General features: G+C 35.5%; 1 protein-coding gene across 2 annotated transcripts in view; it reads right to left on the bottom strand.

Annotated features, from left to right (window-relative positions):
* Positions 1-2,119: 2,119 nt before the first annotated feature.
* Positions 2,120-26,463, bottom strand: part of ARID4A (AT-rich interaction domain 4A) — a 79,173-nt gene continuing 54,829 nt past the window's right edge. Inside the window, exons 16-24 of one of the 2 annotated variants that reach the window (XM_072629319.1) lie at positions 24,718-24,968; positions 21,726-21,923; positions 18,615-18,699; positions 14,483-14,684; positions 11,987-13,129; positions 11,668-11,772; positions 9,970-10,179; positions 8,960-9,106; positions 2,120-3,994 (exon numbers count right to left, since the gene is read on the bottom strand). In XM_072629319.1, coding sequence (XP_072485420.1) covers positions 3,891-3,994; positions 8,960-9,106; positions 9,970-10,179; positions 11,668-11,772; positions 11,987-13,129; positions 14,483-14,684; positions 18,615-18,699; positions 21,726-21,923; positions 24,718-24,968 — 2,445 coding nt within the window. In that variant the 3' untranslated portion in view covers positions 2,120-3,890. The remainder of the gene's footprint in view (positions 3,995-8,959; positions 9,107-9,969; positions 10,180-11,667; positions 11,773-11,986; positions 13,130-14,482; positions 14,685-18,614; positions 18,700-21,725; positions 21,924-24,717; positions 24,969-26,463) is intronic. The other variant, XM_072629320.1, reaches the window with a different exon arrangement.

Genomic DNA, 26,463 nt, shown 5'->3' with positions numbered 1-26,463 from the left:
CTTGACCAAATAACACGGGACTGAATACAGACAACAGAAGAGAAAGTAAATGAATGGGCAGTGGTAGAAAGATCAGGTTCTGGTCTCAGTTCAGCCAATTACTAGACATGGAACTGCCAAGACATTTTTCTGCTGAAGCTGGTTTTCTGCATTTTTATAATAATGATAATATTTGCATTACTGAAAACAATTCAAATTGCAATATCAATTTGAGGAAGTTGGAATATAGATGATCTCCAAGACCTTTTCAACTCAAACATTTTGATTCTTTGACTCACTAAAAATGATTCTACACAGGCTTTCAAAATTGGTTCAACCTCTGGTCTAAGACAGGTGCAAGAATGGATAGAAATGAGCCAAAGAACGGGAGAATTCAAGACCAAAAAACGCCAACATTCTGTAGGTTTTCTTAATATCCTTTCCCATGAAAGATGTGGCATCAGTGGAATAGTATTGTGACATGAGAAAGGGAGATGACCTTGAAGTCACAAAGAACAAGCTTCAGTTTTCTCTTCAGACATATCCTGGAGGGGTGACCTGGGAAAGTCAGTCTTGTCTCAGTGCCCCAAGCACATTTTCTGACTCTAGGTTGAAAAAGAGTTGCTGATCTTCACTAGTAGAAGAGCTTCTACCACTAATGAAATCATAAGTCCAGGAAAACAAATCTCCACACCTAGAGTTCCCTAAGAACCCTCCCTATTTAATACATGGCAAAAGAGAAAATTTATAAATTAGTGAAGCAGTTATTAAGTATTGTGCATATGTAAATATATTGCTGTGTATATACATTCACTTAGGGAGTCCCCATTATGCTGGCATTCATCATTCCCAGAACTATGAGACTATACTTTTAGAGGTTTGGTTCAACTGTGATTTCACTTCTAGGGAAGAAATTTTGTCTACCAATGCAGATCAGCAATAGTTCTGCAACTTCTATCACAGAGTTAACTGGGAGTTAAATGCTTTGGAGGTTGCTGCCTATGAAGGGCAGAGCTGTCAAACTCAACAGTCAAAACTCCTTAAGAGGAACCAGATTAAAATGTAATTGGGACATATTTGACAAGACAAAAATAGAATAAAACATGTATGATATTAATTTGTGGTTTTGTAAGTCAATGTGTAGCCTACGTTTCTATCTGAGTTTGATATATCTGATCGAAAGAAACAAAAACACAAAAACATTTACTAATGAGAAGATCCATTCATAAAATTGGATTCCCAGGATCCCTGTGCATGCTAAATGTTAGTATCTGTCCTCATTTATCCCTTCTCTGTTAACCTCTCCAAAAGAGAATCTAATGAGTATCAAAGTATTAAGAGATCCTTCAGGAAATTCAGTAAACTCTCAAATATTTTATGATCTCTTCACCCAAAAGGATATCATGAATACCATCATAATAAAATTATGCCCCAAAGCCTAATATCTGATTCATTCTTTGTTTGTTCAAAGAATTAATGCATAATGGTAATTATAACCTACATTTAAGAAAATAAGAACATTTTTCTAATTTTTAGCTTCATTTTTCAAGATAAAGTCCCAACCAAACTGTAAAACCTCACTCCACCCTCATAATTCCTATGAAATTTTGGTTCTCATTTTAAGCTTATTCACTTTAGTCTTTTTCTGGTACTAGTCATCCTTAAAGAATAGCTTTCTGTTAAAAAAAAAGTCTCAAAATGACCATCATTCTTGTTGTGTGCTATGAAGTTGATGGCAGGATACAGAGGAGACTTATTATTGGGTCAGTTAAGAAAGAATATATGGTAGTTTTCAATGCCTAATTTATAAAAGAACAATGATTATGTAACTGCTTAAATAGATACTTCCATTTTTGTCAGAAATTTAGTATTTATGATATATTTAAGATATCAATCTTGTTGATGAACAATATTGACAAGGTATTTTATAAACTATAATTCATTATTAGCTTCTAATTCCCAATTGATGTGATCTATTTTTCATTTTTACATATAAGATATAAATGTTTTTATTTGTTTTAAGGAAGATTAAAAAGTAATATCGAAAACTTTCACTTTCTAAATTTTGATTTCTCAAGTGTATATTACTGGCACTTAAACGAGTAGTTAATCATTTAATGAAAACTGAAAATGTAAAGCCTATGTTTAAAACATAGCCTTTATTAAGACTGTCCACTGAGTTCCATTTTTACTTTACATTGAAATATTTCTGCTTTGCTAAATAAAAGACAGAAAAGTGCATTTTACAAGAGTATTTTTTTGTTTTTAATTCTCTGCGAAAATGGAATCTGAATCACAAGTTCACAATGTGGTAAGATGAAAGAAATTTCAAGAAACAACGATTTTAGTAATGCTACCCCATCACTAGTGTTTAGCTCTGACTTTCTGTTGTTGTGAATCATAATATCCTGATATACAGTCTAGAGCATCTATGTTATTACTCTACAGCATATTAAACACAGAAAAAGGGGTTAAAAAACCCCCTTTCAATGTACAAACATGAATAAAAAAATTGATAAAAAAAATCACTTTTATACATAATGTATATGCAAACTGCTTTAAATACATGGTTTTGGAAGCATTATTTACAAAATGTATCAGTTTGTGGCACAATCCACAAACAGAGCATACATAGTTGCTTTACTTTATTGTTGCATCTCAACTTTGGGAGATATAAATTCATTCGGCAGTATAGCAAACATAAAAACTGTGACATAGCATCTTAAGGGCAACCAAAAAAATTTGATCCTCAAAACAGTTTAAGTTCTAGGACTGCCAAAGTTTCTAAACAAGGACATATTTTAATAATCCAGATGCCTGATTACAGTTCTATACTGAGGAAGATTTAAGAGACAGACCCACTTCATATACAGGCAAGGCTATTGGATACAACCTCCTGTAAGAGTTACAGCTGAGAGTTATGTTTAATCGAAAGAGCGAACTAACCTAGAATTTTATTTTTTTCAATTTTATTAATATTTTAAAAAATACATAAAAATACAACATCCAATGTCTGAATAAATATATTTAACAAGTTGCAAGATAATACCTTATTTTACACAAAAATTTCAGCTTTAGAAATCTTGTTAAATAACTTCATTGTTGTTATATATTTCATTTTTGTCTTTTTGTAACAAAATAAAAACTCTGAAATTACATAGAAAAAAGACAAAATATTTTTGTCAAGGAATAAGATAGTCCACTGAAAACTTATTCACAATTCCACTGTAAACATTAATAAACATTAAAATATTTGCATAATTGTGTGCTCAAAAATCCTATAAAAAGTGGAAGACTTATTACAACGGTAGTTTTCAGTCAACTACACTTCCTTTCACAATTTATTTTGTCCCATTTACACCTTTAAAACTGGGCACACTGCTGAACACATACTTTGGCAGTTCTGTATAGCAAGTGCTTCCACACAAAAGAACCAAAAAACAAAAACAAAAACAAAACAAAAAACTACTCACCAAGAATTAAATACAACTTGGTGAAAGTGCAGCAGTAACTATTCAGCTGGATAGTATTTTGATGTTTGTTGTGTGCACTTGCTTGTCTATGATTTCTATATAACACCTGAAAACTTTGTTAGACAATTCAAATTTGCTAAGTGCCCTTTCTCTGTATCAACAAAAACATAAACAAATATTAAGGGGAAAAATGACGACAAATATGGCAGATTGCCTAACCTTCAATTATCAATCAGCTTATTTTTCTTTTTTTGGAACAGAAAGGAAAAAAATAACGAAAAAAGGGAGGAGGGAAACCGATACAATCCAGCAGTGGAAAAGTGTACAGGATATACTTGGCAATGTTAAACCAGTTGAGTGCTTTCTGTGGTTGTATTTCAGGGTTTAAGGATTTATGTCCATGGCAGCAAACTGCTGGGAAGGCAGAGAAAGTATTTATCACCTGCATTCTACAGCAAGCACGTTTTGTGGGGGAGATGATGATGATGGACTCATTCCAGTGTCTGATGAAGCAGATGACATTGAGGCCCCTGCATGAGACACTGTGGAACAAAAACAAGAAACTTAAAACAATGTACAAAGAAAATTGATATGCTAAGTTAAAAACAAATTTCTGAACATGTAAAAAACACTTCGACAAATTTTTTTTAAAGGCAGCATATGAGGTGACTTTGCTTAAAAATTTTTAGAGAATGTATTTTGCAAGGTGGGGTGTTTAGATTTTGGTTGGAAAATGCTTTGTGTAAAATAAATAATAATAAGAAAGTAGTAAAAGTGCTGAGAAAATACTTTATTTGACTCTATTCAATAATATTAGTTGCTCATAGGAACAAGGTCAGTTAGTTAAAAATTGTACACAGATCCAAAAAGGTACTTAGAAATGAAACATAATGTTATTCTTCAATTTTTACCACACTGTTCCTTTCATAGTCCTTTTTTTCTTCTTGCTTATGTTCTCTCTTTGGCCTACTGAAATTCTACAAATCCTTTTGCAGCACACTTCAAAAGCCCCATCTTCCCAGGAACCATTTCCTTGACCAAATAGTCAGAACTGACTTTCCCTCATCATAACTCTTAGTTTCCATCACTCACAGTGCACGATCACTATCCATAGGCCTGTGATCCCATTAACATGGGTAACATACATTAACATGTGCAAATACACACATCACTTCTCTCTCATTCCCACCATGTCATCAGTCCATTTTCTTCCCCTGGCATACGTGTCCTTCTGATGATGTTCCTTAGATTACTTCTCTTGCACAATTCATTGTGTGGAATATGCTTTAGTATTACTCTGCCCACTATGCCCTTTTCATTGCCTTTTGAGTAATCCTCAATTTTATATCTTTGGAGACTGTGGTGTTCCATGGCTTGTAACTATACACAATGACTGGCAGAATACAAAGCAGGACTTTCTTTACATGAGAAACAAGGAATAACTGAACGTACTGTTCAGTTTTCCAAAAGTAATATAGTTCATTCTCATCCAAATATTGAATTCTGAGCCTAGATCACTATCCATTTTTATTTTTGTTCACAACACAAAAAATGAAGGAAGAACTCTCTGGACTGTCCACCCAACTGTATTCTGTGATCTAAAAAACATTTTTCATATACCTGGAACTCTTGAGTAATTATGTACCTCAACCAGGACTTTCTGTAGTGTTCTTAGACTTGATGAAATTATCAAAATGATATTCAAAAACATGAGCATCTGGAAGATTTCACCTTCTATGAGGAATCTCGCTTTCATTTGAACTCTGTGCTGAATATCTTCTATGACAGTGATAATCACTTTTGGCAATCATATATCTCCCTATTATATGGCTCATTTGATATTAATACTCTAAAGTTAAAAGTTATCTCTGTTGTTTCATCTTCAGAAACCTGAACAATTCTGACACATGCATGGCAGACAATTAATTGGAGAAGAACCTTTAAAGGAGGACATTGTTCTACTGAATCAAACAAAAAGTGATATCTTGTATACTTGACACCACCTTTCAGTCAACTGCACCAACTAGGATGGTGAAAGACCTTGAGTCCAAGCCATATAAAGACTGAAGCAGACCCAGGAACAAAAGGCAAAAAAATCCCTATAAATTAAAATTACACAAAAATGCAGTTATGCTGCCTTGGGAGGTGTTGGGCTTCTACTCCTTGGAAATCTTCAAGCAGAGGCTGGAATACTAATTGTCAAGTATGTTAAAGTGGGTATTCCTTTCAGGTATGGATTACACTAGATGGCTTTTCAAATCTCAGATTCTGTGATTCTGGGTGATGGTGAAGATGAGGTCTATTGTATAATAAATATTACTTGCAAAAACTTGCCTGCCCCCTTCTCATCACCTTTAGCAAGGATGACCTCTACGTAGAAAAATATTACTTTCACAAAAGGTATGGAAAAATAGGCATATGGGCTGATAGTGGCTGTCTTTCCTAGTTTTTCTCCTGTATCTCCTGTTCCTTCTCAGTCTTCTTGGTTGGATCTTCACCCAAGTCATGCCTGTTAACTAGGGGTATCATCCAAGGTTCTGTATTTGGCCTCTATACTATTTCGTTTGATGATTGCATCAGCTCCCACAAATTCCATTATCATCTCTATGTGTATGACTCTCAGATCTATTTGTCCAGTCCTGACTTCTCTCACATCTCCAAAACTGTCTTTCAGACATCTAGAAGTGGATGCTCCATAAATATCTCACACTCAGCATGTCCAAAAATGAACACTCCCCCCTCCCCCAAACACAATATAGCTTCCCTATTATTGTGGAGGAGATTACCATGCTCCTAGTTAACCAGGCTCACAACCCAGGTGTCACCCTTAACCCTTCACTCTTTCTCATTCTTCATATTGCAAGCAGTTACCAAGACTTAACAATTCTATCTTTGTTAACATGTCATATATGTCCTCTTCTTGCTTTTGACATTGCTACCAACCTGGTGTAGGCCTTCATACTTGGGCTATTAAAACAGCCTTTTTTTACTCTTCCTGCTTAAATTCTCTCCCCAATACAGTCCATCTTCCACTCAGCTGTTAAAGTGATCTTCTGAATGTGCAAGTCTAACCATGTCATCCCCTTTTGCAATAAACTTCATTGACTCCCTATTATCTCCAACTTTATTTTTCTTCTTTCAGATAATCTGGGAATCCATCCCTCCAATGCACTCAAAATTATATCACCTCCCGTATGATTTCTCTTTTAATAGTTGGTTTAGTCCGGCTGTTTTTGCCATCATTTAAAAAAAATTCATTTCCATTCCTTTCTTTAGCAAACCTTAGAACTGTGATGTTGAGTCTAACGGTGGTAAGAGTAGTTGATAAAAATCTTCAAAAATCTTCCTTTTTGGTCATTCTCCTTCTAGATGGATTTTTAAATGTTCTCAGGATGACTTTGCTTAGTTGGATCTGTCAACAATTGATCTTTAAACTTGCTTTGGTCTCCAATATATCTTGATGTTTTATGAGATGATATTCCTCATGATTTTACACCATCCCAATTCAGGAAAATTTTACAAACTAACTTCATATTCTAAACTGGTTGCCCTCAGTTGGCATCTGTCTCAGCTTGGCCAGATCAGTTTCTCCTGGCAACCAATTTATACTGTTTAAACTTCTTTAAAAAATCTTGAATCACGTTGTGTCCAAAGCTATTCCTCCGTCCAACTCAAATTTTTCAGTATTAAACGTTTTAAAATAAGTCAAGCTGGGAATATTTTACTAGCGTGCTACATCTTTTTTTTTTAATTCTTCTAATTTTTCAAATTAATTTTGAACTGTGCTCTGAGAAGTTTTTGGTTGTACTATAAACAGATAACTGATTTAGGAATGACTCCTACATCAGTAATGAGTAATTTCCTGTCAGTTACAATAAAATTTGGTTTTTTTGTGAGGTTATCTAGTACTCACTGTGTCTATGTGTTCTAACTCTTTTCTTGAAGAAAGTATTCTTGATATATAGATAGCAGGCTTCTGAGCAGTCCACAAGTTTTTGGCCTCGCCTTCTTCTTATTCCTGAACTGTACCTTTCAATGCAATTTTGCTGTCCTACCTAATTTGGCATCAAAGCCACTGAGCAGGCAATCACTGAGATTGAATCTAGAGGATTTTCTTTAATTCTTTGTAGAATTTCTCTAACTCATCCCCGCAAAAAATATTGATGCGTAAGTTACAATTATATTCATGATGGTCTTTTTGCAAATAGTTATCACAAACAAGTACTACAATATTATAGGACCAAATGTCCCATGAAATGATGTTTCTTGCTGTCTTTGAATGCATAATAAAGTCAATGCCTTTACCTCCTTCTCCAAAGGGAGCCTACTGTCAGTGCTTCCATTTATATTAAACTCCCTTTTGCCTTCTAGTTTTATTTATTGATATAACGTCAAAATTTATGTGATCCATTTTTTTCAAAAGGGTGCCTAAATCTTGGTTACCAAACAAGGATCATGCACATAGAGTAGCAACAGATATAGTAATATTTACAGTTTAAAATCTGTATGATGTTGTACCCTTTGGATCTTTTCTGACATTGCCAGTCACTGCAAGAATGGAAATGACCACTGAGGGACCAGGGGTCCTCTTTTGTTTTATGGGCTGCTAGTCAAAGAATCTGTCACCAAATAGCCAACTGATCAGTGATGAACTTTATACTTAGACTGGTCCTTGGAAAGCAGATATATTGCTAGGATTACATGTAATTAAACTACATTTAATATATGTAAAAGTGTTTCATTATTTAATTTGCTCAACTGTGTACTTCACTCCAGCTCCCATGTACAAGCTGTCCCCCTTGTCTGCAACATTTTCCCTCTTCACCTTTGCCTCTTAGAAACCCTAGTATCATTCAAGGATCAGCTCCTGGGATATTTCTATAGCAAGCTTTCCTCATTTCCTAAATTGTTAATAATCTCTTCCTTCTCAAATTATCTTGTACATACTTATCTGTGTACGTGTTTTAGCCCCCTCAGACCATGGGTTCTTTGAGGGTGAGTTTTTCCTCATTTTGTCATTGTAATCCTAGGGCCTAAGTGGCATATAATAAATGCCTGTTAATTGGATTACATAGTTACTTGCAGAGATCTTTATCTTTTATATAGACTGGGCTTCTTGAGGGCAAAGGACTGTACTTTCTTCATGTCTGTACCCACCATACCACTATAAAAGTTATCTTGACAAACTATGTAGTCAATGAATTTAAAAGGAAGTTTTTTTCCTTAATGAACAGCTTGCCTTCATGAAGACATTTAAATGCTGCAAAATTCAATGTTTACTAAATATGTTGCTTTCAAAGGGCTCATTCCACTGAATCCATGCTTATGACCTATTCACTTCAACCATCACAACAAAATGGCTAAAACAGCAAGAAACTAAATGACCAACAACAAAAGGCAACTTGTTTCAAATTTACTAATTTTTTAAAGCCACCACCCAAGACTATTTTACAAATATAACACAATCTAGAAAGGCAATAAAAGGAGGAACTGTGGATAAAAATTACCTTCTCTATCTTTCTTTTTTAATCTTTTTCTCCTTCTGTCTATAGTCGCTACTTCTGACTTCAATGACATATAATATTTTCTTATTTCCTGCAATTTTTCTTGGAGAAAAGAGATCCTCTCTGTACTGTTCATATTGTCTAGTTCATCTAGAAAAAAAGAAAAGAAAATGTTCTTGAGATGAAAAACAGTTTACCACAGAAAAGATACTTCTATTAATATCAATTCAGCAGTTGGAATAAATGCCATGTACGTCACTAAAAATGATTACACTAGGGGCAGGTAGGTGGCACAGTGAATAAAGCACCGGCCCTGGAGTCAGGAAGACCTGAGTTCAAATCTGGCCTCAAACACTTAGCACTTATTAGCTGTGTGACCTTGGGTAAGTCATTTAACCCCAATTACCCTGCCTTCCCCTTTTAAAAAAAAAAAGGAAAAAAGTGATTATACTAAACTTAAAGCAATAACCATGAACACAGAATAATTAATAAGTTTATGAATTTTCTATCTTCAACCAAAACAACTAGCAAATTATCATTATTATGTACTTTATGGTCTAGATTTATGATTTCATCAGTACAGGGGTCTTCCAAGAAAGAAAATCCCTTCTATCAATGTAGATAAGCAACTTATTGTCTTAGTATTGCCTAGGATACCAAGGGTGCCTCCTCCAGCCAGATTTATCAATAGCAGGAACTGAACCCAAGTCTCCTTGCCTGAGGTCAACTGCCTATCCACCATATTACACTGCTCCTTATGGTCTATTACTGCCCAGTCCAAAAAATGGCATGTTTGGATTTTTCAGCCAATGAATTATTCATCTCCTGTCTAAGTTCACCTTTTAGTCATTATTTTTTTAATATAATAAAGCATATACAGAAAGGTAGGAGGAGCTCTTTGGTTCATAAATAATATGAACTATTCACTATTCACAAGTGAGACTATTCACAAGAGAACTACATTACTGAATTTGCTAAGATGATTGGATGTATGCTTTTTAAATGTTTCTTACTAAGTTGAAAACTCCACTTATATGCTCTAGGGGATGAATTTTGATGCTTGTCTCGGTGTTTGTCCTTGTCTCCATCTTTAATGTGAGGCGACATCATTCTTGCTGGAGATCGAGCAAGCTTTGGGGGCTTGGCCACATGTATGTGTTTTACTGGTGTGCATTTGTTCGTACTGTCTGGGACAGGAAGATCTTCACTATCACTGCTTTGTCCTATAACAAGAGAAAAAATTCCCATGAGAGGCTGCTGACAATATCTCATATGTTCAAAGCAGAGACAGGAAAAATGGACAGTGAATTAACAGGGTCATTGAAAGAAGGTCAAAGGTAGCTCTTTCCTCAAATAACAAAAATAAGATAGGATCTGAATTATGATATTTAACTTTAAAATGACGTAACATCTAATTGGCAAGGAAGTAGTGCTTTGCTTTACACAGTTTTGAGTGATGATACAAACACTCAATGTAGTTTTCATTATAGTTTATTAATATGTTATCAATAGTAACAATAACATTTTTCTTTCTTTGAGCCCCTTTTGTAAAGTCTTTCTGAAGGACTAAATAAAGTACTTCCCAATAACAGTAAAAAAAAAAAACAAAACCCTTATATATAGTTATGTATATGGAAATAAAAGAAACAAAATGTTATATATTCTCTGTAATAATATGCTGTTTTCTCAGTGTTACTTCCTGGGAGTAAGTCAGTTACCAAAAGAGGTAGACCAAATCATCATAGACATTAAAATATTCTACTTTCTCCAGTCCTAACACACAATGAAATACAATAATATTGCAAAGATTTCTTAATGGTTAGAAATACATGAAAGATATCAGAATAGGTAACATCTTTGCTTTAAATTACTATAGGTCAAATACAATGAAAACCTCTGTATAACGAAAAGATTTAAAGCTGTAGTCAGTAATGCACTCATTTTAATCATTAATATAATAAAATCCAAAAAAGTGTTTCAATATTGTTTGACCTACACTCTAAAACAAAGAAGAAAAGAAATAAATCTCTAAAGTTATGGCTCTTTTTTCACACAAAAAACCATTTTTCAAAAACTCCAAGTTTTTGTCTATATTTCAACATATTTTTGGTATGTTATTTAATCACCTTTATAATCTAATGTGAAATATCTGAATTACCCTTCTCCAAAACTACAACTCTGGAGAGAGAGAGAGTGTTAAATATGTTCTGATCACATAAAAGGTATAATTTCAGGAAAATGACTCCTCTTTCACAAGAATTTACCTATAATATGTACAGGACTGTTTTGGGGCCTCATTCATGTGAGTAATTTCCTTATATCTGAAAAATTATTGTAATCCTGTTGATCTAAGAAACTAGTTCTACTAATGAAAGTTTCAAATCCTCATTCAAAAATTTAAATTTATTGGGATAAACAAAACTCCTATAAAATAATTATCTTCATTTAATATTTCTAAGGGGTATGTTTGGCTAATATTAAATTATTATAAAAAAAGAAAGGAAGCTGGCAAAATAATTTTAGTGACTTTAATACATAAAAATGTACACTACAGAACTAAACTAAAAAGAAAAGGAAAATTAAACACATAAACACAGCAATGGCACATTAATCACCCTGAAATGTGGCATCTACACTCAGAAAGAAATTTTTGGAATCAATGAAAAGGCCAGTGGCTTTTCTATTGAGGCAAAGAGTAAGATGATGCCTACCTGTTCCATTCTTTTCATTTTTGATGGTAGCACTTGTTCGCTTTGGGGGACGCTTTTGTTTTTTTGCTAATGATCCACCATTTCCATCACTTTGCCTTTTCTGGCCTGTAGTGGGGAGATTTAAAAAAAAAAAATACACCTATTAAGTATCAACCTTTATTCCATTATACAGTTACTAATAACCACATATCTTTGCAAATGTGTTTGAGAAAACCAAATGCCAAGGACAGGAATGGCTTTTCCTTTAAAATATTCTCATACATCACAGGTGACAAAGGCAGAACCATGTAGCATCTAGCTTGCGGGCCATAGGACCTACCTTTGTCTCTGACCTCTCTCTCTTGGGCAGTCACGCTGCAGGTGCTCGATGTAGTGCTGGCTTCAAATCCGTTGGCTGACTCACTCTCACAAAGGCCTTCTTGGGACTCTTCAGCCACACTATCAACTTCAATGGTTATGTCACTCTCACTTTTGATACTTCGAGACTCCTCTTGGCTGAGAGCAAATGGAGAAGCAGCAGAAAGGCCAGGTGGTGCAGCTGGGGGCAAGGCAGGTGGATTGGGAACAGGACTGACTGGGTCCGGTGTTTCCGTGCCCGCCTCCTCAGCACTATTCTTGTCCTTCTCATCCAAGTCATCGAGGTCTACTTCATGACAAACCAAAGTTTCCGGTCCAATCAGGGGCATGACGTCTTCTTCATCTTCTTCTTTCACGGCAACATTCTTGCTTTCTTCAGGGTTTGGAAGGTCAAAGTTTTCAGGGGCCACGTCTTGAACCTGTTGCTCTGACTCTGCTGTCAACGATGGCATCTCCTCATGTTCTGTTTCAGGGTGCTCTTCGGAATTTAATTCCTTACATTCCTCAGATACGATACAGTCACTGGTTCGTTCTTCAGACATAAGATCTGGCACTTCCATTTCACTCTCAGTTCGAAGTTTTTTCTCTGGTGATGATTGTCCTGATATTTTCCTCTTTAATTTTTTTTCTTTTGTGCATGAGTCCATTTCATCTTCAGCTGTAGAGGAAAAATCTTTACTTTCTAAAGAAGGAACTTCTAGACTAAGAGGTTCTATGTAAGATTCATTTTTCGCTTCATCCTGGCTCAGTGGAGAAATCTTTACAGACTCCAAGGAAGGATCTTTTATCTTGTTTTTTCTCCCTTTACCTTTAGGAGATTTTTCTGTCTCTTTCTTAATATCTTCTACCTGCTCCATTTTGTTTCCAAAAATTTGCACTATTTGTTCACTTTCTTCAACTTCCAGCTTCAAAGTTTCTAAAGGTTGTACTTGAGTCCTATCATTTTCTTTTAACACATGTGGGAATTTTGGATTTTCTTCTTCCATCTTATCATCAATAAATTTTTCACTCTTTTCTAGTTCTTCTATAATCTCTGGAGAAAATTCTTCATTCACCAAATTTTTATCTGAAGTATCTTCAATTTCACTATCAGATGAAGCAGAGTCTATGGAAGAAAGATATCGCTATAAAAAAGACTTGAAAACATAGTGACTCTACAAAACCAAAAAAATGCCAGAAGTTATTTTAAAATTTCTGTAAAGGGGGAATTTTCAATGTCTACATACAATCTTCAACTAAATATAGTAGTATAAAATCAATGCAACTACAACAATTATTTGGAGAAAATTTTTAGCACCCTGATTTAGTTTGCATCACCACTCGAAATATCCAAAGACTGATGTTGGGATGTTAGCTTCTCAACATATTAGCAAAGTGTTCTGAATCTAATATCGAATATGCACTGAACAACATCTATTAATTATGGTTGTTCTGTATTTTAATATTTAATGATCGCCCTTTATTTGGAGTGAGTGGAGTCATATATATCTATATTAAGCAAAGGTAATATTAAAGTTAGTTATCAAATTTTAAATATAGTTCTTTGGTCAGTAGGTTAAAAAACTTGTCATCTATTCTGATGAAGTGGTTCCTTTTAGAATATGGTCAAAATAAACTGGTGGGTCAGTGATGATAAATTTTCAGCAACAAAGTAATGTACTAGTTAATTTACACTGTATAGAATCTTTACAAAATAAAAATCTTGTCATCAAGGAGCTTAAACTCTGATGAAGTCTAAATAAATACGGATACAAATACCAAAAAATCATTTCCTTTTCTTAGAGATGTGTTTTAAAGAAGGAGTTGTTTTTTACCCTTGCTTTATGAGTGTTTCTAAACTAAAATATCCCTTTGGATAAAATAAAGAAAAATGTATGAGCAGTTTATTAGAAAGAAGCAAAAGAAGGTTCTTAAAAGAGTGAAAGATGAAAAAAGTGTTGTTTCACATTTCTGGAATAATACAGAAGAGTTTATGGGGGCAGGAAAGAAAGGCACAAAACAAGCAGTAAGCATGTTTCCTATGATCTTCAGGGGAAAAAAAGCTTGTAACATTTTAACATTTATTCTCCTCAAGGCCTTTGGTCTTCGGTGCCGGTAAAATATACTGACCATACAGAAGGAATCTGATTCCATTTATTTTTCTAGAAAATGCGGCACACACTAGGCATTAGAGCCACCACAGGAGCCTCTCTCATTTGCTCAGAAGCAAATGTTCCCAAGTTACATCCTGCTTGTCTTTGAGGTCTTTCCAAAATTAAATTAACCATGACTAAATTTTTGGAAGCTTAAAAGTTACAACAAAACAAACATCCTTTTTTTCTTCGACTTTGCTGCTTTATATTGTTGCAGATTGGAAATGATGATAATTTAGGTTAAGAAATATCTGAAATCACTGAGGTTTCATTATTTTTATAATTGACTATGCAAAGATAATTGAGTGGTCATTAAAATTCTGTACCTTCCATTCCATTTGCCAGAGGTGAGCTGTCTGGTAAACTGCTTCGCGCAGTTCGGGCACCCATTTTCCCTTCAATATTTGGAGACTTAGACACACCATAAGACATATTTGATGGAAGGGTGGACTTCAAAGGAGGACGTCCACGTTTTGACTTTTGTCTCTCTTCATCCTTCTTCTCATCCTTTTCACTATCTTCTTTACTCTGTATAACAAGAAAAATTCCATTAGGATAACATTTTGGAATATGGCACTTTTACTGAAAATTTTATCCTATTATTTCCCTGCGGAAAAATAGAAGCAGGGAAAGACCATAAAAGAAAATATTTTACATTGACTAGCATATCAAAGTCAATCCCCAAATACCTATGTCCACATAAGGCAATAGTAGCATAAAAAAAATCACTTAGACCGTTTTAAACTTGAAAATGTCCTTTTTAGACTAATGTAAAATATTATCCTAAAAGTACATCAAGTTTATCTCAAGGGTCATGGATTGCCACCTTTCTGAAGCAACATATAAGTATTTTAGTTATAACAATCTTTTTTAGCTCCTCCTGGACTCCAGTCAAAAGATATTTATATCAAAGAGTTAAGTGGGCAATCAATAATTATTACAAATATGTGCCAGGTTCCATACTAGGAACTGAGCAAAAGTAAAATATTCACTGATCTCAATAATTTATAGATACAGAGTGAGCTAGGGGAAGTCACTGTTGCTGGGAGCAAGGAAGGCAGAAGGAATCAGAAAAACCTCATGTAAAACCCTGAAGGAAATTAGGAATTCTTAGAGAGTTTATGAGGCAGAGGCAGGAGATGAAAATGCCATTCATTACGAAAAGCAGTATCATTTTTGTTGGTCTGCAGTGTACACAAAGGAGAATAATATGCAACAAAGCTAGAAAGGTTGGGGCCAAGTTTTGAAGAACTTTAAATGCAATGAAAAGGTTTATATTTTACTCCAGAGTTAAAAAACAGGACCCCATCAGAGTGATGTTGTCATATTTGTGCTTTAGGAAAGTCAGTTTAGTAATTATGTAAATTAAGAGAGGGGAGGAGACTTGAATTGGGTGACCTACTATAAGCAACTATTAATAGTCGAGGGGAAAAAGGATGAGATCTTGAACAAGTGGCCATCTGAACTAAGGGAAGGGACCAGTGCAAAAGATGTTGTAGAAGATTTGCCAAGTGACTAGATACATGGGGTAAGAGTGAGAGGATAATGATGACACCACAATAACCAGCCTGCATGACTGAACAAATGGCAGTGCCCTCAAGAGAAATGGCAAACTTCAGAAGAGTGGGTTTAGGGAAAAAGATAACGAATTTTGTTTCGGACAAGATGGAAGACATCTACAAGATGTCCAGTCCATGATCAGGAGAAAATTGGTGATGGGATTGTATCTTGCAAAAATGACTTGGATACATTGATCTAGGAGTTATAGGCGTAGAAATGATAATCAAACACGTGAGTGGATGAAATCACCAAAAGAGGATGTTTAGAGAGAAGAGTATAGAATGGAGCCTTGGGGAACACCCTCAGTCAGGAAGTTTATCATAGATGATGATCCCAAAGAAAAATGAGAAAAAGTGGCCCAAAATGTAATAGACTAAGAGAGAAGTGTCACAAAAACTGAGAGAGAGAAGAAAGAGTGGTTAATAGTGTCAAATGCTGTGAAGATGTCAAGAATAATAAGGACTGAGAAAATGCTGCAAGATTTTGCATTTAAGTGATTTTGCTAAATGGTGACTTTGGAAAGGGCAGTTTCAGTTGAATGATGAAGTTGGAGACCAGAATGTAAAGAGTTTAGAAAAATGAGGAGGAAATGAGAGTAGGTACAGGTAGATTTTTCAAGAAATTTGGCTGAGAAAAGTTATAGGAAAATGGTTTGTTGGGATGGTGGGTATAATAAGGGATTTTTTTAAGGTTGAGGGGGAGACTTGTCTGTAGACAGTCTGTCTGTGTTTATCCTTCGTTTTTGAAGGAGACCATGACATTAGAGAAATGATGACATGACTTGTACTTGACTTTGTTTTGAGTGGAGGGCTGTGCAGGTCACCAGGGCAAAAATTAATGAACCAGTATATAGGAAGGGGTTGAAGATTAGATAGTAGGGATGATGGTGGGATGAACCTGCTGAAAGGCTGCATGGCACATATAGAGGCTAGCCTTGTCAAGGAAAGGGCTGCCTCTTCATCAGAGACTTGAGTAAAAAGGAAAAAATGGCATGATGTCAAAGGGTTGTGAGATGAAGGGGAATGTGCTCACAGCAAAAGGGCATTATTTTCTCAGAAAGTATGAGGCAAGGTCTTCAGATATGATGGTACAGGGACAAAGTAGTAATGGGAGGTTACAGGATAGAACAGGATAGACAGATGTCTGGAACAGCTATTTAGTGGAAAGGGACAAAGAATCTATCTGGAAGGATAGGGCTGCCTTGAAACAGTAAGAGTCTAGTTGAAATCAGACAACATAAATAAACAGCAGATCTAGTTGGCATAGTTGTATAATTTCCTCCACCTCAGTTTATTAGCATGAAAGAGCATAGAAGGGCTATGGTAGGAATAATACATGGTGGATGTCTGGAAAGGTATGAGTGGCAATAGGACAAAAAAAAAGACTCAACAGTAGAGGATGAGAAGAGGAAAATGAATCCAGAACAGGGGTGATGGCCCATGAAAGAATAAGGTGTGGAAGGAATAGAGTGCAGGGTAAGGACAAAGGAAAAATAAAGGAGAAATAAAGCATAGGGAAAGGTGGACTGATAAAAGTTTAGGATAAAAGATGAATTCTCAATCATGAAGTAAAACACCTGTGGAAAAGATCAAGGAGAGAAGCATCACTGAGATTAACTGATATGGAGAGAATGTGGCAATTGAAGAAATAGGAGATAAGAGTGTCTGAATGAACACTGAATTCCCTTATGTAAGGTAGGACCTTGGGTTGATAAGAAAGACTGTTAACTAGGTTCTGAATTCCTTTAGAAAGGAGTGAGAACAACATGGGAAACAGTAGATAACAACCACCTGGATTTGAACTGTGATAAATTTGGATAAGGAGAACCTCAAAAGAGGAGAAGCTGTCGAGTGATGGAAGAAGAATCTAGAAATGTCTGTGTGGGCATGTAGATGTGATTTATATTACATATTTTATATAATTATTTCTAAAACACACAGATTTGGATGGAGGCACTAGCAGTTGGAGGAAAGTGGAAATCAGCAAAGGCCCCCACAGAGGAGGTAGTATTTGAACTCAGTTTTGAAGGAAACTAGAGATTCCAAAAGGCAAAGTACACTCCAGGTATGAGGGAGAGCTTGTGCAAAGCCATAGAGGTAAGCAAATGTTCTATGGGAAGGAGCAGCAAGAAAGCCAGTTCGGTCAGACTACAGGTGAGTGAAAGAGAGACATAAGTCTTAAAATTGTGAAGGTGCTTTAAATGCCAAGCAGAGTTGTTTTTATTTGATCCTTGAGGTTAATAAGGAGCCACTGATGTTTACTGAGTGTCAATACCATGTTCAGATCCATACTTTAGAAAAATCAGTTTGGTAAGCTGAGTGGGAGACAGACTAGAGGAGGAGATACTTGAGGCTGGGAGACCAATTAGGAGGTCACTGCAATGGTCCAGATGGAGGTGATAAGAGCCTGAACTAAGGTAGCTTTGTGTAAAGAGAAAAGGAAAATGTACGAGTCAGCTTTGGAGGAAGATTTGACAAAATCTGGCAACTGACTAGATATGTGGGGTGAGGTAGAAGGCTGAGGATAAAACTACAATTATGAATCTAAATGAGTGGAAAGATGATGATGCTCTCAAAAGAAACAGAGCAGTTCAGTAAAGAAGTGGTCTGAGACAAAGGATTGTCTCTAGTGATGGCAACAATGATTTTATTTTTGGACCCACTGCACTTGAGAAGCCTATGGGAGACCCAGTTTGAAATGTCCATTAGGCAAGTGAGAACTGAAGTTGGGAGAATGTTTAGAGCTGGGTATGTAAATTCTATACCAAATGTTTGCATAGCTGACAACTATCATTAAGTATCTGAGAATAAGATGCGTGAAAGGATGAGCTACAAGTTAGTTAAACCATCTTAATACTAAATTGATCTGTTATTACAGATACTAATCCATAAACATTACTTTAGTTTTTTTCTTCTGTTTTCTCTTTGGTCCACCTTTGTCCAAAGGCCAGATTATCCTGTCAGCCTTCACCCATTCATCATACCTTAAAATAAACAACAAAGAAATTTAATAATGACAGAGTCATAAATTTCAACTCTTCTCCAGATATAAAATTATAGCTAACATCCAATAAAAGTTTTGTTATCCAGCATGCTGAGAATAAAACAAGATCTAGTTAACTAAGAGTTGGAATATCATAATATCTATAGATTACCATGTGACAACTGGAAAGAATTTTTTTAAAAAGTTAAAATGCAATAGAAATATCAATTTTAAGTTGTCCCTGTATCACTTAGCTAGGAGGAAGGGAAGATAGGACCAGCCTGGAATAAGAAGGGTGAGAGGGTGGAATTATTAATGGAGAAAAGAGGTCAAAGGTAAGGACAGCAAATATTAAGCCTTTAAAACAATTTCAAAAGAGTTTCTGAAGCTGCTTTCTACCCCTGTGCTTTCAACCTATAGAAACTGCAGTTCTGACTCTGAGGGGTAGAGAAATATTAGTTACCAAGTTTATTCAGTTAGCTAACAGATCTACAGACAATTTCAGATGCTTATTTTTATCACTGCTCCTCAGCTTGATTCTTTTAATAAATGCCTTCTACTGACTGCTATAGTGTTTTTTCATAATCACCTCTACCTAGCTTCTTATATTACTAATAAAACTTTATACAGGGTATCCCAAAAGTCTCAGTGTAACTTTAAACTGTTGAAGATCAAAACTGCATATCCTGTATTTGATATGCCTGTCATTTCAGAAACTAATCATATGAAATTTGGGGAAAAGAATTTATTTTTTTCTCTAAGTCTGCTTATGTCAAATCATGGGACAACAATAACTGTATTTCCTCCAGGCTTTTTCAAGACATCTTGATACGGTGAATACTATGACTGAATTTCAATAGCATTAGATTGGGGTATTATCAGAAATGCCAGTTTCTAGAGTTTTCTGGTGCCAGATAACACAGCTTTTAGAACACAATACACAAGCATATAAAACTTTAAATAATAATACCTTATATTTACATAGCACTTTTCACATATAGTATCTCATCTGATCCTCATAACAACCCTGTAAGGTAGTTTCTGAGAGGCAACGTGGTAGGTATAGTGGAAAGAGCACTGGATTTGGAGTTAGAAGACCTGGGTTCGAATCCTGGCTCTGCTACTTACTACCTGTATGACTTCCCTGGATCTGTTTCTTCATCTGTAAAATGAGCAAGTTGGATTAAATGACTTCTAAAGTCCCTTTTGGTTTTAAATTCTATGATCCATAAAAACTGAGGCTCAGAGATGTGATTTGCCCGAGGTCACACAGAGCAGTAAGTGGCAGAGTCTGTTACTCAAATCCAGTTCTTCTGACTCCACGTTCAGTGCTCTCTCCACTATATTACACTGTTTAAAGCTGAAGTCAAAGACATTTTTCATTATCTGAGACTATATATAGTACATCTGCCCAAATGAAACTATTCTGGCAGAAAGCTAGGGATAAACCAAGAGTTCATTTGCCTCCTCTGTTTTTGGTTGGAACTGGTCTCAGTTTCATTCCTAAATTGCTAGGATCTCTACACCTGGAGATCTAATGGCAAAGGGTCAATAAATATTATTAGGAAGTACTGAATGGGTGGAGCCTTGTTTAATTTTTCTGCAAATTCCTGAGTTATGAAAGGCAGTATGATGTACTGGAAAGAACAATCTTGGAATCAGAAGACTTGACTCCAAGTTTGGATTTAAGACCCTGGCTCTAACACTGTGACCATAGGCAAGGCACTTACCCTCTATGAGCCTCAGTTTCCTCACCTGTAAAATGGGAGTAATAATATTTTCACCAGATAGCTCACATAAAAAGCTATATAAATGTGAGTTTTTATTACTGTATTTCTGAGCAGTAACAATGTCCCTCCCCTCCCCTCATACATAGCATCTTAGTAACCTTCTAATGCCTTTAACTTTATTACTAACTTTAACTTTATTACTACTACGTAATAATGTGCATTACAGTTATCTCTACAGACATCAAAGCTTTGTATCTATTCCAGCACCTAGCACAGTGCCCACCCTTATGTGGTAACTACTTAATACAATGTTTGCTGCATTTTATTTTAGGTATAAGCCCAAAAGTTCCTAAGGGTTTACAACATAGATAGGTCCTACCTGGCCTCAGAGCCAAGGGACACCCAGAAAGCTGGGGACAATTCCAGGACTGACCTGGGGCTGACCATGGCTATTTCCAGGGATTCAGAACCCTGGAAACATCTCAGCCTTATTAACCATTCTCAGAATCAGGGATAATCTTGAATCAGAGTAGATCCTACTGTAGCTGTATTGATGGGACAGAATAAAATTAGCCTTTGCGGATTGAAGGCAAAGCAAAGTTTACTACATGATTTATTGAATAGTGTGGTTATCACTTTAGAAGTTGCCCAGTGGCCTATATAATAAGGAAGCTGAGCTAAATGACAAGGAAAGTTGGAAAACTTAAAAAAAAAAAAAGAATACAAGCAAGGATATATGATGAATGGTATGTTTCAGAAAACCAAACAGACACACTGGTGATAAGCATAAAGAATATACAACAAGGCAAGATTTCAAAGGAATTAAAAAGCAGGAAATAATGAGATCCAGGGAGATAAGATAAAACTAAAACCAATATTCAAAAAATCTGATTTTTCCTGAAGTCATCAATGCAGTTTAATATATAAAAATATTAGATTATATATAAATGTGTAGATTATATATAAATGTGTAAGAATATTAGATGTTAAATTTCTTTTTATGCAGCAAGCACACAGCTTCTAACATTTACTATAAGAGAATAGAAATCCTATACCTCTTAATATGAGGAAGAAGTACACTGCAATTAAAAATGTTACTTAAAATTGGTTCCAGGTTATTTATTTTAACACTGGAAATGTTTATCTTAGTTATATAATTGAACTGATCTGAACTTTTATGCCATAAACCATTTCCTTTTTATGAAATCCAAATGATCATTTATTCCTACTGGAAACAGTATGCTAACTATAATTGAGAATTAAGATCCATTTATGAGGAAATTTGTTTCCTTCTTACCTGACATTCCATCCATAGTAATGCACCAAGTATAAAACCTCTCCATCATCAATTTCAGTACTTTTAATACTGGCTTCATAAATTTTCTGAGTTTTTCCACGTCCATATTTTACTTTTACTTTGGTTCCTGTTAGGCAGGGCTCTATGTCCTCCTCATCTTCCTCCCCTTCAGATTCCTCTTTGTTTTCAATTTCCTCCCTGTAGCAAGTTATAATATTGATAATGCTACTAATTATGTAATGGTAAATAACAACAACAAACACAACTGCATGGGCAAAGAAAAAAATGGTGCAGAATATTCACTACCTATTTAAACATTACCTTTATAACATGATGGAGGAGAAGGAGAAGAAGGAGGAGAAGGAGAAGATTATCATGGACTAGTAAGGGTTTAATTATGTAAAGGTGCACTGTACCAAATGTCAACTCAGACACTTCTTAAAGGGCAAAAACCAAAGATGAGAGAGGGGCGAGAACAATTTTGGCAAATAAAATAAACAAAATAAAATAAAATAAAATAAAATGCACTGAAGCATCACAACAAAGATGTTTTCAGGGTCTGTGCTATGAATGTCCTACGTGGCAAATTGATCCACAGAGATCTTTTCAATACTTTGGTACCTAAACAACATAAAATGGGGGTTAAAACCACCTTGTAATCAATTCTTCCTTTTGAAGAAAGTTAGACCAGGTTTATTTTACACTGACAAAAATAAGGCCTGTCTTCTATGCATTAAAAAAATAAAAGCTTCATGATATATCCTTACAAGGAGATCTGTACGTTAAATTAGCCACTGATACTGAGAGGTGGCTTTCAAAGTCAAAACATTATATACTTATCTTAGTTTATTTCTAACCTACCATCTTCTAGGAGCTTTTCTAATACTAGAGAGTATAAGAGATTCCCATAAAGGTTATAGTTACTTAAACTACAATTATACTGGTTGGGCTTTTTTTGCTTTTTTATTTTTAATGGGTAAGGTGGATCTAACCCTATGATTTCACTGGTATAGGGGACTCTCTCCATGGAAACATCCTCCAATGATAAAGATTAACAACTCCTCTCATTTATAATCCTAGTGGATTACTTCAGGAGTACTAAGGAGTTAAGTGACTTATCCATGGCCACATAGCTAGTATGAATCAGAGGAAGGATATAAATCCAAGTCTTCCTGCTCCCAAGGCCAGCCTGCTATCCACTAAGCCACATTGCCTCTTAATATTCTGAATTAATCCTGAAAAAGTAAATGAAAGCTAAATAATCATTGTAATGCAATTTTGAGACTCCTGTGGCACTAATGTTTTAACAGTAGAAGTTAACTGAGACAAAGCTGATGAGTTAGTACAAATACATTATTATATTGCACAGGTATAAAATATCAACATAGTGACCACTGGGTCACCCACTGCAGAAGCTGTGATGGTCCAGTGACTGTCACAGGATGAATTCTTCATTTTCTTCAATGAGCCAAGGTACTAAGAGACAACTTGATACTGATGTTTCTCTAAGACTTGTTTCCTCACTATGATAGACATCAGCCTGTCATATGTAGAGTGATCATTCTATAGTCATTCTAAAACTAGGAATATTTTCTGTATGCTTGATTTATTAGCAAAAAGGATAATACTGTTCTGCATTTAAGACAGGGAAATCTGGACTCACAAAACAAAGTCCTTCTCCTTTTTCTTTGTAAATTAAGTTATAAAAACACAATTTTCATAGAAGTTTTCTACTTGAATGCATATTTTTATGCATATTTTTAGAACTCTACACATAACTTCAAGCTCTCTCTTCTCTTTACTACCAAGTGAATATTTCTAGACCTAATATTATGCTTTTGCCTCTTTTCAGTTCCAATTCTCATCATCTTTAATACTAGGGCTTCTCTCTAAACTTAGTCACAGCTCCGTTTAAATGGAATTCTAGCTCATTGCTCCTACATTCCTTTTTCTGTGAATTTTACCATAAAACTAACTATAACTGAAAACATCTCCTCTTCACATTCATTGCTTTCTTTCCTTTCTCCACATTCATGGAATGTTTTCAGAAGACTGGCAGTCACTAGTCGCAAGAATAATTTGGACACAGACGCCAAGCTTCCCCAATTATTGCATGAATACAGATTCCCACAAAGTTATCCTCACAGAATACAATAACCATAAAACCAATAACCTAGTGGAGATGGCAAATTAGGAAGTACTATTGTGTCTCACTTTATTTTCTCTATAAGCCTAGTTAAGATTTCTTCTAGCACTTGAAAATTATTCATCTATTTTGTGATCTTCATTTATAGGAGCCATGGTCATATAGTTTAGTCACAGGGTCATAAGCTTTGTTCTAACTAATTGCAAAATACGATGATTATTTTAAAGTCATTTTCGAATGCTAAGTGAATGACATAAAAAACATGGCTTCTCTTCAGCCAAGATTAGGAAGGATATTAAAAAAGTAAACTTTATTGAGGCTTGGGATATAAATTTATCTTTTAGTTTCACTTTCCAAAAAAGGGTCACTAGTGCATGCCGCTTAATCTAATAAAGTAACTTGGCAAAGAAAAATGTCTGAGACAAAGCTAACACACACAAACACCTACAAGTACTGTGCACCCATGTGTTTGTTAGCTTCCCCACATTGTACCTTTTTTTAAATGGAATTTTTGCTGGCGCTGTTTCCTCTTGTCCACTTCCTCCATTTTTCTCCAGCTCCCTTCCCTGCTGTCAACTGCAGGACCTTTCTTTTGACTGGGTGGTGCAGCCTTCTTTGAGGCCACTGTCTAGGGCACAAGTGCTATTAAAATGGTGCGACCAGTTTATTCTCCAGTTCCGTAAGGCAATACACATCATCTTCACAATGTGTCTCGCCTTCACTAGACAAGAGGAATGAAGTCCCAATAAGAATATGTTCCCTCAAACCTGAATCACTAACACAGGAAAAAAGTGCTACGATAATCAGAGGCAGACATTTTTAAGCAATAAACATTACTTATTGTACCTCTCTCGTCTTTTGTCTTCCTCTTCATCTGAGTCTTTGTCTGATTCCTCCTGCTTTCTAATTTTCTTCTCTTTTGGCTTTGGTGTATTTTTTCTTCCCAGTAGTGTCTCATTTTCCTTTTTTTCTACAATTTCAGATTCTTCTTCTATATCTTTATTTTCTTTATTATTATCTCTTAATTTATCTTCTATTTTTTCTTCTTCATTTTCTTTTCTAGCAGGGGTTATATCTCGAGCAATTCTCCTCCGACCCTAACAAAGAGAAAAACATCTTTTAAAATACTTGTACCTGGAAAGAAGAGAAATAAAGAGAAACCATAATGCTGCCAGATCTTCAAAAATGGTATTAGTCCTATTTCTGACACCAAAATCTGATCCTGATATTAACTTTATTTATCTCATATAAAAACAATTATGCCTACTCCTGAGTGAAAGAAGAGGCTTGCAACTGAATAAAATAGTTAACTGTGGCAGTTTGCTGACCAGAAATTACACTAGAAATGAAAAGTATTCTTCCCTGCTGTGACCACTACACTATGAAGTGAATCAAAGAAATAGATTCCCTTAAATGGATAACAAGGAAGCTTACTGGTCTGACAATAATTTGGCTTATTTCCAGGAGCTCCTCCTAACTTGTCTTAATATTCCCAACTGAATCTGAAAACATGACCTATTCCAATCACAAGAGATTTAGAATTAAAAGGGACCCCAGGGGTGGGGAATCTGTGGTCGCCAGGCCACATGTGGTCCTTTAGGTCCTCAAATACGACACTTTGACTGAATCCAAATTTTACAGAAAACACAATTATTCTGTGAAGTTGGATTCAATCAAAGGGTTGCATTTGAGGACCTAGAGGACCACATGTGGCCTGGAAACCACAGGTTACCTACCCTTGAACGCTAACCCCTCAGATTATAGATGAACAAATTGATGTTCAGAGGCTAAGTGACTTATCCAAGTCCAAAGTCACCAAAAAGGAAGAACAGATGCTTTAACTCTTAAACCATAGTGCCTTCCAGTCAATCAGTCAGTAAACAAATGTTTACTATGTTAAGTGCCAAATATGTGCCAGGCACTGTACTGTATACTGGGGATATAAAGAAAGGTAAAAGACAGGCTCTGAATTCAAGGAGCTTCCAATCTAAAGGGAGACACAATATGCAAACAACAATGAACAAACAAAATAAACAAAGGATAAATTAGAAATAATCAACAGATGGAAGGTACTAGAATTAAGAGGGTGTGGGAAAGGCTTTCTTCAAAATATGGGATTTAGGTGGGACTGAAAAGAAGCCAGGAGGAGAAGATGAGAAAATATAGAGATCAACTTGAGACAATGCCTAGAGCCAAGAGATGGAATGTTTTGTCTGAGGAATAGCCAGAAGATCCAGTGTCACTAGACTGAAGAAATGGAGGTGGCTGGAGAGTGGGGGAGGCATGTAAGATATAAGAACACAGAAAGGATATGGTGGGAGCTAGGCTATGAAGGGCTTTCAACATCAGAGGATTTTATATTTGATCCTCAGGGTGATAGAAAGCAGGAATTTACTGAGTACAGGGGTGATGTGGCCAAATTTGAAGTTAGGATGATCACTTCCAATAGCTAAATGGAGGATAGACTGGGGGAGAAACTTGAGGCAAGCAGACCAACTAGAAGGCTATTTCAGTAGTTTAGGCATGAGGTGATAAGGGCTTGTATCAGAGTGGTGTTAGAGTCAGGAAAGAGAGAGGAGAGCATAGAAGGGA

Source organism: Notamacropus eugenii, chromosome 1, assembly GCF_028372415.1.
Source record: "Notamacropus eugenii isolate mMacEug1 chromosome 1, mMacEug1.pri_v2, whole genome shotgun sequence".
Taxonomy (NCBI): domain Eukaryota; kingdom Metazoa; phylum Chordata; class Mammalia; order Diprotodontia; family Macropodidae; genus Notamacropus; species Notamacropus eugenii.
This window is presented reverse-complemented; position numbering and strand designations above follow the sequence as displayed.